Source organism: Callorhinus ursinus, unplaced genomic scaffold (genome assembly GCF_003265705.2).
Source record: "Callorhinus ursinus isolate GAN/ISIS: 27379988/994484 unplaced genomic scaffold, GSC_fseal_2.0 scaffold4, whole genome shotgun sequence".
NCBI classification, from domain to species: Eukaryota; Metazoa; Chordata; class Mammalia; order Carnivora; family Otariidae; genus Callorhinus; species Callorhinus ursinus.
The window spans coordinates 90,289,083-90,305,002 of NW_027397066.1; the positions used below are offsets into that span (position 1 = coordinate 90,289,083).

At 37.7% G+C, this 15,920-nt stretch overlaps 1 protein-coding gene across 1 annotated transcript in view; it reads left to right on the plus strand.

Moving 5' to 3' along the window:
* EGF (epidermal growth factor) overlaps positions 1-15,920 on the plus strand; it is a 95,597-nt gene that overhangs the window by 41,830 nt on the left and 37,847 nt on the right. The window contains 5 exon segments of the mRNA XM_025873628.2: positions 914-1,039; positions 2,134-2,256; positions 11,800-11,922; positions 12,803-12,928; positions 13,991-14,127. Coding sequence (XP_025729413.1) covers positions 914-1,039; positions 2,134-2,256; positions 11,800-11,922; positions 12,803-12,928; positions 13,991-14,127 — 635 coding nt within the window.

A 15,920-nucleotide genomic window follows, 5' to 3' on the forward strand; every position in this document is an offset into this window, starting at 1 on the left:
TAAAGCATGGTATACCACCAGCAATGGACTCAGAAATTTGGGGATAAGACATATGGCAGTGGTATATTTTGAGTCTGAAAGATGTTGTTCTTTAAATAAGGATCCTAAAAACAGCTAAATATATATGTAGATCGGACCTATAACTATTATACTTAAAAAAAGATGTTCTTAGGATTAAAGCTTTTTTTGTTTCTTAAACAGATATTTCATTTTCAGGAGTTTTGTTTATGTGCTTTATTATTTTTCTTTTTATGAAAGTAAACCAAAATGAGTGAAATAAAGGGGATTAAGAGTACTCTTATCTTGATGAGCACTGAGAAATGTATAAAATTGTATTTGTATATGTATAAATATACATATATATATAAAATAAGTAAAGCAGAGGGGCGGTACAGTCGTTTAATTGCCTACCTCTTGGTTTCTGCTCAGGTGGTGGGCTCAGGTCATGATCTCAGGGTTGTGAGATCCGGCTGGGCACCGTGCTCATATTCAACCCGGAGTCTGCTTAAGACACTCTCTCCCTCTCCCTCTACCCCTCCTCCTTGCTCTCCCTCCCTCTCTCTCTTTCTAAAATAAATAAATAAATCTTTATAAAAAATAAGTAAAGCAGAATGAAAAAGCTACTAGTGTTTAGTGTTTATGTAGCCCAAGGAATGAAATCTGCAGCTGATTAGGATGTCCAATCCTGAGTGCTTGGTAGGAATAATACAATTAGAGAAATAAGTGGGCTGCCTCTCTGAATGCTTCAGAATCCAAGCTAATACTGTTTAGCTCCAGAGCAGTGCCACCATGGGGAAAGACAACACCCCTGCTCTTGTCACGGGGAAATTAGACTTCTAAGAACCACAATGGGATCAAGCAGTGTCCCCGTCAAAATACATCTCCACTCCAAATAAACCATCTTCTCTTTTAGATCAGAAACCCTGCAAATGGAGGAAAGGTAACTGCAGAGGTAGCATGTGTGGTGAAGACTCGAAGTCCCATTTGTGCACGTGTGCGGAGGGATATACTTTAAGCCAAGATGGAAAGTACTGTGAAGGTAACGTGCAGGGGGGTAGCTGCCTAATGCAAGGACAGGCCACCTGGGCCAGTGGCTGGTCTTCAGTGGGTCATCCACAGCCTTGAAGCAAAACAACTTGAGGTTCCCCCCCCCGTTTTTCCCCAGAAAAATTATTTTTTTCTTCTGTTATTAAAGCCTCTGTAATAGCTTTCAGATCTTCCTTATGTGCTGTGTTCCTAGATCCAATACTCTTAGAGGCTACTCAGAGTTTGATATATGGCAGGGATTCTCTGAGTGGACACCACAAACCTCTGTGGGTTTGACAGTATGCAAAATGTCAGTATTTTCAAATTTTTGCAGTTCCATAGCTATCATTAGATCTTCAAAGGGTAAGTGACTCCTACACCACATCCCATGAAAGTCTGGTAGGAATCTTGAGAAGCTATGCACCAAGACTGTTTATCTGGGGCTCTTCCTATTTTGAGGCTTCAGGCCCAATTCAATGAACCGGGGAGAAATACTGTATTCTTTCACCTGGGAGGTGGGTCCAGTGGGTTACTAATGAAAAGCATCCAATGGCTGTTAGCACACATTCAGTAGAATTAGTTGCGGTATGATGTCAGGTAAACCTGACCTTGAAGTATAAGTTAAGTATATGTCTCCTGCTCACCTGGGACTACTGGGAGGAGAGCCATAGCATAGAACAGTGGCCTGGAAGGCTGAGTTTCAAGCGGAGTGAAGCTGCTGGGGAATGTACCTACATTCAGGTGAAGGGCTCCTGTCAGCTCTGAGAAGGCTGAAGAGCAGAACAGGCGATATCATATCCCTATCAAGAACTTTCAAGAGTCCCCGCCTTCAATGGCTACATCTTTTCATGGGAAATTGTACTACTTTTTCCTGAAGGTAATTCTAGTATGAAAATACAGAAATATCTGAAAGTTTAAACTGTAACAGTAAAAATGGCTTTCATGACAATTGAACTTCTTCCATTCTTTGCGAGGGTAGCAAAAACAGTATTTCCATGGTCAGTTACAGCAAATGCAAGTGTGAGATATTCTACTTTGTGCTGACTTACTAGCGATATTACAATTTATTTTAAAAAATAACTATGTTTTACTGTTGTCATTGTATAGATGTCAATGAATGTGCCTTTTGGAATCATGGATGTACTCTTGGATGTGAAAACATCCCTGGATCTTATTATTGCACATGTCCTGTAGGTTTTATTCTGCTTCCTGATGGGAAACGGTGTCATCGTAAGTATTTATTGCATTTTTTTTCTTTCATTTTCAGTGATGTTTCCAAGGTGGCTATGATCTGGGTTGTTGGTCCTTGATCAGCAGTATGCATCAGAATTACCTTGATGTTTTATTATGTACATGAATGACAGGACCACAGACCTATTAAATCAAAACTTCTAAGGTTGGGAAACAAGTATATAGATCTCTCTCTATATATATATTTCTTGTTTCTTTATCCATATTTTCTTATGTCTCTCTGAAAGATAAGTGTGTAAAAACATAATCGTGATACATTATTACATCTAAAACACTAGCTGTAATTTCCTGCTATCATCTATTATCCAGTTACTTTTTGGGTATAATCACAATACCGTTGTCACACCTGAAAAAATTAGCAGGAATTCCCTAATAAGACCAAATGTCTAGACAGTGCTCAACTTACCTTAAAAAGTTTTTTTAAACAGTTGAATTGTGTGAATAACTATCCAGACAAGAGCAATGTGTTTTATTAGCTTAATACTTTTCTTTTATTCTACAGATTCCCTCACCTCTGTTTTTTCCTCCTTTCAAGTATTTGTTGAAGAAACTGTTTTTTCCCCCCCTGTGGCTTCTTACATTTTGGATTTTACTGATAGTGCTTCTGTGATGTCCCTGACTTTCTGCAAACTTGTAGTTAGATATGAAGGCTTGAGCAGATTCAGCTTTGACATTTTTTGGCAGGAATACTTCCTAGGTGTGTTTGTGCTTCTATCAGGAGACACATAATATCTGGTCATTTCTCTTTCTGTCATCCATTATAAAGTTCCTCAATAGTCTTTTATTTTTCTTTTTTAAGCTCTGTCCAGTTTTTTTTTAAAGATTTTATTTATTTTTTTTGAGAGAGAGAGATAGCAAGAGAGAGCATGAGAAGGGATGGGGGGAGAGGGAAAAGCAGGGTCCCTGCTGAACAAGGAGCCCAATGTGGGACTCCATCCCAGGACCCTGGGATCATGACCTGAGCCGAAGGTAGACGCTTAACTGAGTGAGCCACCCAGGCGCCCCTGGCCAGTTTTAATAAAGAAAAATTTTGCATGATTTACTTTTCACTGGTCTGTTCTGGCATATTTCTTTCTTTTTAAAAAATATGTGTTTTGTTTTATTTTTATTCTTTTAAAAAATTTCCGGTATAATTAGCATACAGTGTTATATTAGTTTCAGGTGTACAATATAGTGATTCAGCAATTCTATACATTACTCAATGTTCATCAAGATAAGCCTACTCTTAATCTCCTTCACCTATTTCACCCATGGTTCCACCGATCTCCCCTCTGGTAACCATCAGTGTGTTCACTATAGTTAAGAGTCTGTTTCTTGGGGAGCCTGCTTCTCCCTCTGCCTGCAGCTTCACCTGCTTGTGCTCTCTCTCTCTGACAAATAAATGAAATCTTATAAAAAAAAAAGTCTGTTTCTTGGTTTCTCTTTTTCTTTGTTCATTTGTTTCCTAAGTATTACATATGATAAATTCATATGATATATGTCTTTCTCTGACTTATTTCATTAACATTATACAATCTAGATCTATCCATGTTGTTGCAAATGGCAAGATTTCATTCTTTCCTATGGCTGAGTAATATTATATATATATATATATTTCACTTCTTTATCCATTCATCTGTTGATGGACACTTGAGTTGCTTCCATAATTTGGCTATTGTAAATAATATGACAATAAACATAGGGGTGCATGTATCTTTTTGAATTAGTGTTTTTGTATTCTTTGGGTAAATACCCAGTAGTGGAATTACTGGACCATATAGTAATTCTATTTTTAATTTTTTGAGGAACCTCCATACTGTTTTCCACAATGGCTACATCAGTTTGCATTCCTACCAACAGTGCACAAGAGTTCCTTTTTCTCTATGTTCTTGCCAACACTTGTTTTTCTTGTATTTTTGATTTTAGCCATTCTGACAGGTGTGAGGTGATATCTCATTGTGGTTTTGATTTGCATTTTCCTGATGATGAGTGATGTTGAACATCTTTTCATGTGTCTGTTGGCCATCTGGATGTCTTCTTTGGAGAACTATCTGTTCAGGTCTTCTGCTCATTTTTTAATTGGATTATTTGTTTTTTTGGGCTTTGAGTTGTACCAGTTGTTTTTATATTTTAGATACTAACCCCTTATCAGATATGTCATTTACAAATATCTTCTCCCATTCAGTAGATTGGTTTCTTTTTGTTTGTTGACTGTTTCCTTTGCTATGAAAAAGCTTTTCTTTTGATGTAGTCCAGTAATTTATTTTTGCTTTTGGTTCCGATGCCATATCTAGAAGAAATATTCTATGTCACAGAAATTATTACCTGTTCTCTTTTCTAGTGTTTTTATGGTTCCAGGTCTCATGTTTAAGTCTTTAATCCATTTTGAGTTTATTTTTGTATATGGCAAAAGAGAGTGGTCCAGTTTCATTCTTGCATATAGCTGTCCACTTTTCCCAACACCATTTGTTGAAGAGATTGCTTTTTCCCATTATATATTCATTCCTCTTTTGTCAAAGATTAATTGACCATATAATTGTGGGTTCATTTCTGCGTTTTCTATTCTAGTCCATTGATCTATGTATCTACTGTTATGCCAGTATCATACTGTTTTAATTACTACAGCTTTGTCATATAACTTGATGTCTGGAATTGTGATACCTCCGGTTTTGTTTTTGTTTTTCAAGAAGGCTATGGCTTTTCAAGGTCCTTTATGGTTCCATACAAATGTTAGGATTATTTGTTTTAGTTCTCTGAAAAATGCTGTTGGTATTTACAATGATTAATTCTCCTTGTTGGATTATTCCCTTAATGATTATGTAGAGTCCTTCTTTCTCTCTTGTTATAGTCTTTCAGCACTTTGAATATATCATGCCACTTTCTTCTGTCCTGAAGAGTTTCTGCTAAAAAATCAGTGGATAGCTTTATGGGGTTTCCCCTGTATGTAACTGTTTCTTCTCTTGTTCCTTTTAAAATTCTCTCTTTATCAGTACTTTTTGCCACTTTAATTATTATGGATCTTTGTTTGGACTTCCTTGGGTTGATTTTGTTGGGGGCTCTCTGTATCTCCTGGATATGGATATCTGTTTACTTCCCCAGTTTTGGGAAGTTTATAGCAATTATTTCTTCAAATATATTTTTTGCCCCCTTTCTCTCTCTTCTCCTTCTGGGATTCCCATAATGTGAATGCTGTTAGGCTTGATGGTATCACTGAGTTCCCTTAGCCTGTTTTCATTTTTTATTATTCTTTTTTCTCTCTCCTGTACAGGTTGATTGCTTTCCATTACCCTGTCCTCCAGCTCACTAATCCATTCTTCTACTTCCTCTACTCTACTATTTATTCCCTCTAGGATTATTATTGCAGTTAACTGAGTTCTTCATCTCTGATTGGTTCTTTTTTGTATTTTCTATCTCTTTGTTGGGGGTCTCACTGAGATAATCCACTCTTTTCTTAAGTCTAGTGAATATCTTTATGACCATTACATTAAATTCTTTATAAGGCATATTGCTTATTTCTATTTTTGTTTATCGCTCTTGCTGTGATTTTGTCCTGTTTTTCAGTTGGGACATGTTCCTCCATCTCCTCACTTTGTCTAACTCTCTGTGTCTATTTCTTTTTTTAAAATTAAGATTATTTATTTATTTATTTATTTTAGAGAGGGAGAGAGCATGAGTGGGAGGGACAGAGGCAGAAAGCATCCAAGCAGACTCCATGCTGAGTGTGGAACTCCATGTGGGACTTGATCCCAGGACCCTGAGATCATGACCTGAGCCAAAACCAAAAGCTGGATGCTCAACCGACTGCGCCACCCAGATACCCTGTTTCTATTTCTGTGTGTTAGGAAAGTCAGCTGTGTCTCCTGCTCTTGAAAGTAGTGGCCTTATGAAGAAGAGGTCCTGTAGTGCTCTGCAGTGCAATGTCCCCTGTTCACCAGAAACTGGCAATTTAGGGGTGTCTTCTGTGTGTGTTGGGTGTGCCCTGTTGTTGTGACTGAGCCATGTTTGCCTTTAGTCCAGTTATCAGCAATGGCTCTCTTCACTTGTTGTGGAAAGGATTTGGTTCCTGTGTTGTTCATTTTTTTGGGGTCGTGATAAGTGTACTCTTTAATCCCCATCACGTATTTGACCCATCTCCCCACCCAACTCCCCTCTGGTAACCATCAGTTTGTTCTCTATAGTTAATAGTCTGTTTCTTGGTTTCTCTCTCTCTCTCTTTTTTCCTTTGTTCATTTGTTTTGTTTCTTATATTCCACGTATCAGTGAAATCATATGGTGTTCATCTTTCTCTGACCAATTTTTCTTAGCATTATTCTCTCTATCTCCATCCATGTCATTGCAAATGGCAAGATTTCATTCTTTTTTATGACTGAGTAATATTCCATTACACACACACACACACACACACATATCATCATCATCATCCAATTCTTTATCCATTTACCTATTGATGGACACCTAGGCTGCTTCCATAATTTGGCTATTGTAAATAATGCTGCAATAGATATAGGGGTGTATGTATCCCTTTAAATTAGTTCGTATTTTTTGAGTAAATATCCAGTAGTGCTATTCTGACAGGTGTGAGGTGATATCTCATTGTTTTTATTTGTATTTCCCTGATGATGAGTGATGTTGAGCATCTTTTCATGTGTCTGTTGGCCATCTGTGTGTCTTCTTTGGAGAAATATCTGCTTATGTCTTCTGCCTATTTTTAAATTGGATTATTTGTTTTTTGGGTGTTGAATTGTATCAATTCTTTATATATTTTAGATACTAACCCCTTATCAGATATGTCATTTACAAATATCTTTCCGGTTCAGTGGTTGTCTTTTTGTTTTGTTGATTGTTTCCTTTGCTGTACAGAAACTTTTTCTTTTGAGGTAGTCCCAACAGCTTATTTTTGCTTTTGTTTTCCTTGCCTTAGGAGACATATCTAGAAAAAATATTGCTGTGGCCAATGTGAAAAAATTACTGCCCGGGCTCTCTTTAAGGATTTTTGTGGCTTCTGGTCTCATATTTAGGTCTTTAATCCATTTTGAGTTTGTTTTTGTGGATGGTGAAAGAGAGTGGTTCAGTTTCATTCTTTTGCATGTAGCTGTCCAGTTTCCTGACACCGTTTGTTAAAAAAACTGTCTTTTTCCCATTGTATATTCTTGACTCCTTTGTCGAAGATTGCTGACAATATAGTTGTGGGTTTATTTCTGGGCTGTCTATTCTGGTCTATTGATCAATGTGTCTATATGTGTGCCAGTACCACACTGTTTTGATTACTACAGTCTTGTAGTATATCTTGAAATCTGGGATTGTGATACCTCCCATTTTTTTTTTTTTTTTCAAGGTTGCTTTGGCTATTCGGTCTTTTGTGGTTCCATACAAATGTTAGGATTATTTGTTTTAGTTTCATTCTCTGAAAAATGCTATTGGTGTTTTGATAGGGATTACATTAAATCTGTAGATTGCTTTGGGTATTAGAGACATTTTAACAATATTTGTTCTTCCAGTCAATGAGCATGAAATGTCTTTCCATTTCTTTGTGTCATCTTGAATTTGTTTTATCAGTGTTTTATAGTTTTTAGAGTACAGGTTCCTCACATCTTTGTTTAAATTTATTCCTGGATATTTTATTGGTTTTGGTGCAGTTGTAAATGTGATTTTTTTCCCCCCTTAATTTCACTTTCTGTAGCTTCATTACTAGTATATAGGAATGCAAGAGATTTCTGTACATTGATTTTGTGTCCTGTGACTTTATTGAATTCATTTATTAGTTCTAATAGTTTTCTGGTGGAGTCTTTAGGGTTTTTCCTATATAGTATCATGTCATCTACAAGTAGTGAGAGTTTTTTATCTTCCTTACCAATTTGGATACTTTTATTTCTTTATGTTGTCTAAGTGCTGTGGCTAGGATTTTCCTGTATTAAATAAATAAAATAGTGGGTGTGGACATCCTTGGTCTCTGTGTTATTAATGGGTCAGTCTGGAGCCACTTTGAGCTTGAGTTGGGTCACAACAGATGTTTGCCAGAGCTGTGGCTGCACCAAACTCTCCCTGTGTTGTCTCCTGAGAGGTTTTCAGTGGTGGCTGGGGCTTGCAGTCAGACTTGATGTCTACCCCAGCCTACTGCTGGAGTTGTAGTCAAACTGGTGTGTGTGGTTATGTTCCCCTCTCCCAGGACAGGAGTCCCTTTGGAGTGGTGCTGACTCCTGACTGGGCTGCTTGCATAATGACAATCTTGTTGAGCCACTTGGGAGAACTCTTGCCTAGGGCAGGTTAGATGCAGTAGGGGTCTATAGGAGAGCGTGGGGGCAGGGTGTGTTGTTAGTAAGCTAGGTGGAGAGTATTGGCACTACTGGTTCCCACAGGTGTTTGTGTATCTGGGCCAGTGGGTGGGGGAGAGAAATAGCACTAGCCAGCTCTTTTGTTCTTGGAGAAGTCTCCTAAAGATCCTTGCCCCTCCTGCGAACATTCTGAGCTTAGTAAATAAATCTCCTTCTTGTATAATCCAGGTGTTTTTCTAACTGTTGCTTCTATGCTGTATCTCAGTGGGGCTCTTTGTTGTATTATCTCTTTAAGGGTTGGAATTCAGTTTCCTTTTGCCCTCCAGCTCTCCCAGAGCTGAGCCCACTGGTATTGAAAGGTCCTGGTGTTGAGCCAAGCCCCTCTGGTTTTCATAGCTAAATATAATGGAGCTTCATCTTCCCAGTGTGGGTCTCCCTGTGCCTAGGGTACCTGTGGTGGGGTCTGCTCTTCTCCATTCTTCATGCTTGCAGTGGTACTCCCTCCCAAGGGATGTCTTGCCATGTCAGTTTGTTCCCAGCTATGTCTCTACAACTAGCTGTGGAGAGTTTGTTCTGCTAGTTTTCAGGTTGTTTGCTGGGTTATTTACACTGATGTGGGTGTGCTCTAGGTGTATCCATGGGATGAGGTGAGCTTAGTATCTTCTTACTCTGACACCTTCCACGAAAGCTGTTTGGGCATAATTCTAATGATATCAAAATCACCTGGGTCATTAACAGCTAGTGTGTGTACTCTCTGATATTTTCCACATGCTGTGCCTAATTTGATGTTATTGCCACGGTAGTGTTGGACACCAGTTTTGGCCAACATGGTACAGTACTCTGTTTTAGATTTCTGCAAGGCTGGGCAAGAGTTGTTGGTGAGGATGACCACTTTTGTTTGCCTTGTCTAATCATTTTCAGAGTTTTCTTGTACTGCACTATACACTTTCCACTCTTCATAATGGGTTGGAGCCTAGAGTTGATCTATTCCAGCAACTTTTTCATGTTCTATGAGGCCACCATCTTCCTGCCTTAGGTACAGGACAGTTTTCAAACAAAAGAAGACACTAAGATGGTTGGGAGTGACAAGAGTCCAATAGTCTTTCTGCAAATGGTTGTAGCAGAGATTAACAATAATATACTAGGTCTATTACTTCACCAAGGGTTTCAAATGATGATATCTAGTTGTATTATTTAGTTTTAGTTGTGCTTCATAAAGAGCACTTTCTCTCATTAACTTTTTTGTTACCTCAAGATACAATTCTTACATTAAATGCAGGATAAATGTTGGATTTTTTTCTTCTTTCTTTATTTATATAAATAAACTATATGGTTCCTTAACACTTTTCAAAGATGAATGGTGAGTGTTTTTTAAAATATAAATATTATTATGAAGTCATGGGTTTTTAACATTTTTAATATGGTTCAACCTATCACAGTTGTTATCCTTACCAATGAGCAAACTGTCTTCTCCTTGGCCAGTGGGAGCCTCTTCAAAGACCCCAGTAGTCTCCAATAGTTGCCTTGTTATCTCATAGGTCATATTTTCCAGGCTTGTCTCGCATATTCTATGTTCTAGACATGGCATTAGCAATTTCTTAAAGAGCAGTGCTTCTTTTTAATGAGAAAATTTATTTAGAGAACATAATCTGCTACTAAGTTAGTCATTGTGTCTAGCCTTTTGGGGAATCAGAGCTAGGAATACACTTTTGAAAAAGAGAAATATACTAGGAATTTATATGGACATGCCTATTTTCAATTTAGGATCATATACTCAGGTACCTTCTTATAGGTTTCTTATTGAATCCACTAACATAACTAAGTAGAAATTAATGTTTAAAGCCATGTATATTATCTAGTCCTGTTCCAGAAATGATGGTGAATAGGTCCGATAGGTCCGTCTGAGTGCCATAAGTGCTCATGGCATTTAAGGCATTTAAAAATAGTTAGATGGTAATGAATTTTTTGGAAATTACCCACTACATTTGTGCCTGTCTGTGGAACTTGCCCTTCTTCTAATACCAAGTGATTTACCTGTTGGCAAATATACTAAAGTGTATGATGTTAATCTGTTATAGAATCCACTACGTGCCAAGCATGGCATGCATAATCTCACTTGATTGTCAAAACTTTTAAGACCTCTATGGTACACATATTTTATATTTTAATCTTTGATTTACTTGGAATTTATTTTGACGTATGGTGTAAGGTAGGGATTTAACTTTTGCCCTAAATCATTTCTCAGTTATTTATGTATCATATTGGATGATCTTTTACATGCTGAATGATTTAAAATACCTTTACCACAGGGGCGCCTAGGTGGCTCAGTCGGTTAAGCATCTGACTTTTGGTTTTGGCTCAGGTCATGATCTAATGGGTCCTGGGATTGCATCAGGTTCTGTGCTCAGCAGGGAGCCTACTTGAAGATTCTCTCCCCCTCCCCGCTCCTGCAATTCGTGCATGCACACGCTCATGCTCCCCCCCTCAAATAAATAAATAAATAAATAAATCTTTAAAAAAAGTAAAATACCTTTATCACATACTACATTCTTTTTTTTTTTTTAAAGATTTTATTTATTTATTTGACAGAGAGAGACACAGCGAGAGAAGGAACACAAACAGGGGGAGTGGGAGAGGGAGAAGCAGGCTTCCCGCGGAGCAGGGAGCCCGACGCAGGGCTCAATCCCAGGACCCTAGAATCATGACCTGAGCCAAAGGCAGACTCTTAAAGAATGACTGAGACACCCAGGTGCCCCCACATACTACATTCTTATGCATACTTGAGTCTTCTAAAATGAGCTTCTATCTGGTTCTATTATCTTCTCTATTCCTGCACTCATTTAGTTAATGCTTCTTAATGATATATTTTGATGTTTGTTAAGAGCCCTTCATTCTCTTCCTACACCTAACCATGCTCATACAATGTTCTTAATTTTTTTTTACATATACAATTAGTTTTCCAGATGAACTTGCAAATCACTTGGCTAAGTACCATTTAAAATATTTTGATGACTAATAACTTTGAAAATACTGTTTGACATAAAAGAAACTTAGAGGAAGCTAGAAGCACTTTCCAAAATGAGGTCTTTCTTAAATTTTTTTAGATTTGGGCTTTTTCTTTATTTTTACATCTCCCTTACAGCATTTCATAAATGTCTGATCCTTGGTTTAACTTACTCTTTTTAGCATAGCATTTTTGTTAGCAGTTATTTTGCTAAATTTTCACAAATCTGATTTAACACTAATCTTGACCTTATGCTTCATTAATTAGAATTAATTTCCTGTCCAAGCAATACATCCAAATGTAGCCATGACTGTGTTCTGACATCAGATGGTCCCGTATGTTTCTGTCCTGAGGGCTCAGTGCTTGAGACGGATGGAAAAACATGTAGTGGTAAGTTTATTTACTTTTTGTTTGTTTGAAAACATTAATTTTCTGAGTGACACCTAAAGATTGATCTTATTTATAAAGGAGAAGAGACTTTCCAACATTACACATTAAAAGATATTTGTGCAACAGAGTAATATAGATTTATATCAGGTTTTTATTTGTGTGGTTTTTGTTTTTAGATAGCATAGTGTAGCAGTTATGGGCAAGGACTCTGAAGTAGCACTACCTGTTAGTAGCAGTGTTATTTTGGACTAGTTACTTGCCCTCCCTTAGTCTCATTTTTTTCCTCTGTAGAAGTTATTCAGCCTTGCCTCCTGGATTTGTGGCCAGCATTGAGCAAGATGATGGATGCAGAGTTTTTAGCCTATTCCTTGCAGCTAGTAAATACCTCTCTACTTTTATCTTCATAGAGACTTAAACATATAGAAGGCTGGATGTAACTTAAAATTAGCATAAGAGTTATGTGTGGCTCTTTTTTTTTTTAAATAAAGAAAGCAAAAAAAAAAATCATGAGGCCAAAAATATATGTGAGAAAAAAATATATTACTCACTAGCAAGAGTTGGACCAGCTGTCAAACTCATCAAAATATATTTCTTATTCCAGCCACTGTCGGTGCACTTGGTCTTAAAGCTCAGTTGTAGAACGGAGGACAGGGGCTGTTGGGATGTGAAGGGTTAACATTCAAGCTATGAGGTTGTAGGAAAATAGAATATGGTGACATTTTGCTCCTAGTCTCTGAAAAATAACCTTGATTGCAGCAGTATAAAAGATTGTGGAAATGGTTTTAAAAACCAACATATACTGGGTTCGCTCAATATTTTGATGAAAAATTGTTATATTTTTGAATGACATGGCATCATTAACAAGTGCTTGTTTTTGTAGGCTGTTCATCACCTGATAATGGGGGATGTAGCCAGGTCTGCCTCCCTCTCAGCCCAGTCTCCTGGGAATGTGGTTGCTTTCCTGGGTATGATCTACAACTGGACAAAAAAAGCTGTGTGGCATCAGGTTGGTGCTGTGGACGTTTGAAAGTGTGTCTGCAAAAAGATTATGTGAAAACATTTTATTTAGAAAGGTGGGGAGTTAAATTGCTTTTGGCTTCTGAGTGGAACGTCTGATTTTTTATTTTTGGAAATAGAAAACAAATCACATTGTAAATATATATAAATAACCATTTTTTTGAGGAATGTTTCTAAGTTCATTAGCACTCAGCAAGGATTTGCCATTACATCAAGTATGGCATTCCCATATATGGTGAGAATCATGACCAGAATAGTTTTAAAAGACTTCATAGTTTAGAGGCTTTTAATAAATATTGTCGATTGATTTGATTTTCATCTCTCCAGTGAATGTAACCATCATAATACTTTGACAGATTCTGTCCTTTTTATGTCAAGAGTTAATAAGCAGTTGAATGCTTGAATAATTTTTTCATCTGCTGAGATGCTATCTCTTGTGTCCTTTGACAGCCTTGGATTCCTAGATTTATACCGAATTGATGTTATTTCTCCCTAGGTTCATTATGTTTATAATCTGGGATAACATAATGAGGAGCCTGCAGAACTTTCCTTAGACCCCAGTACTCTTAAGCTCTTAGGGCCTTAGTGAATATAGTGTAATCTGAGCTCTGAAAGTTATCAGGGGTCTTGCCATCAACCCAGATAATCATGCCTCTCTTTCAGAAGTGCTCAGGGAAGAGAAAGGTATTTATTTGGACATGAATTAATATAATTTGCTAATATTAATATGTTTCCTTACGTGTGAATCAAGGAGATTATGGCACTAAGACTGGTGTCATCTAGCTATGGTGTTGGCTGTTTATGCTGGCTCTTTGTATAAGTAATTTGCATTTTAAAAGCAGGCACCTAGACAGAGGGGAATCCAGTAAAATGGAATTCTGGTAGAATGTCACCTCATAGAAGAAATCTTGCCTGTCCTAACCTACACCACACCAGTGGGAAATTAAGAAGACAAGAACGGCAGAAAGAGGGTACAATGAAAAGGAAAAGTCAGAAGTGCTTGCTGGGTTCCGAGGCATATTTTAAATGGAGGCATACTTGACTTTAACAGGACCACAGCCATTTTTACTGTTTGCCAATTCTCAAGATATTCGACACATGCATTTTGATGGAACAGATTATAGAACCCTGCTCAGCCAGCAAATGGGAATGGTTTTTGCCCTTGATCACGACCCCGTGGAAAATAAGGTATGGTTTTGTCTCTTGAACAGATGTGGCTATGGTTTAAGGACAGAGTAGAGGATTTTATCCTAACAGATGACCTGAGCTACTTGACAACCCTCTGCTAAGCTCAGGATGATTAGGCGCGGAAAAATGTAGATACAGACATTGGAGCATAATTTGGGAAATGTTAAGGACGCTTCTGTTCTCATAACCCTACCCTGGCCCTTACGGTGACTCAGCCATTTTATTGGGAATGATTGAGCAGGATCTTAAATTTAGTTTCCTCTTGGAGATGAGGTTGGGAGGCTAGCACAGTGCTGTACACACGGGAGGACTGCCATAAATAGGTTTTTAGTTATTTGCCAATAGCAGAATGAGTGGGAGGCTGGGGTGCGTTACATTTGTGCTAGGTTCGAATGTGCTTGAAATGATATGTTATGGTGTCTCCTGGAGTTTAATCACACAGTAGTTATACATTTACATAGTTATTAATTATTTAGTTATTACTAGATAGTGCATTCATCCCTAGAATTTTAAACTTTGTATTTAAAAAAAAATATTTTATTTATTTATTTGACAGAGAGAGAGGGAGAGCACACAAGCAGGGGAGCAGCAGAGGGAGAGGGAGAAGCAGGCTCTCCACTGAGCAGGGAGCCCGATGCGGGGCTCGATCCCAGGACCCTGGGATCATGACTTGAGCTGAAGGTAGACACTTAACCGACTGAGCCACCCAGGCGCCCCTAAGCTTTGTTATTTTTGCGTATTCCTGATTTGAAGCAGTCTGGTAAATGGTCAAAAGAGACAGAGTGAAGCTGATTGATTCTGTGTTCAATTGCTATGGATTGATAGCCAAATATAACTCTTTTTGCAAATAGAAGTTTTATACTTAAACACTAGCAAAAAAAATCCTCCTTTCTTTTCCTTGAACTGAATTATATGACTCCCTGGAAGAATTATATTAATAGAAAGAAAATAATAGGAAAAATCAGTTCAAGATTCATTTATTACCAAACTAGTTTTTTTCCTACACAGTCAGCATTTTTGTAAGGTGAATAAAGAGACCTAGAATGAACTTGCAGTCATGTGGCTGTTTTTCATTTCCCTGGTCAAGTTCTCATGTTCTTGCTCTTCAAACTGTGGTCCTTGGACCGGCAGCATCAACCTCACCGGGAACTTGTTAGTATTGCAGACTCCCAGGCTCTGACCCCTGAAGCAGAATCTGCATTTTAACAAGATTTCCAGGTGATTCATGTGCACATTTGAGCTTGAGAAGAGCTCTAGCTTAGTGTTTTTTTTTTTTTTAATATGAGAAGTACTCATTTTTGTATTATGGAATAGAACCTTTTCTATTTTATCTAGAAAGATGACAACCCATTAGCTAATGAATTACCATTTTATGAACATTCTCATCACTGATTATAAGTTTAGGTACCTATACCTACTCAGCTAAAATTCCACAAATGCTATCATTAAATTATCAGCTGACCCACGGCAGTTTTTAACACTCTCACAAAATTCTTGTACTGGTTTGCTAGTCTGCATAGGAGACTGAAAAGGAGCTTTGCACCTGCAAGTTATGTTCTGTTGAACAAGCTGGATTAATTAAAGAGAAATTAAATATGGTTAGAGATGAAAGAAACTTTAGCAAATACCTAGTCTAACTTTGTCATTTTTCCAATTGAGAAAATTGAGGTTAATGACTTGGCCAACTCAATTAAACAAAGAAGGGCCCGAACCAGGAAAGGAACCTGTGTCTCCAGACTTGCAGTGAAGTGCAGGGCTGTGGATTGAGCAGTGGAAGTCACAGCCCAGCTTGA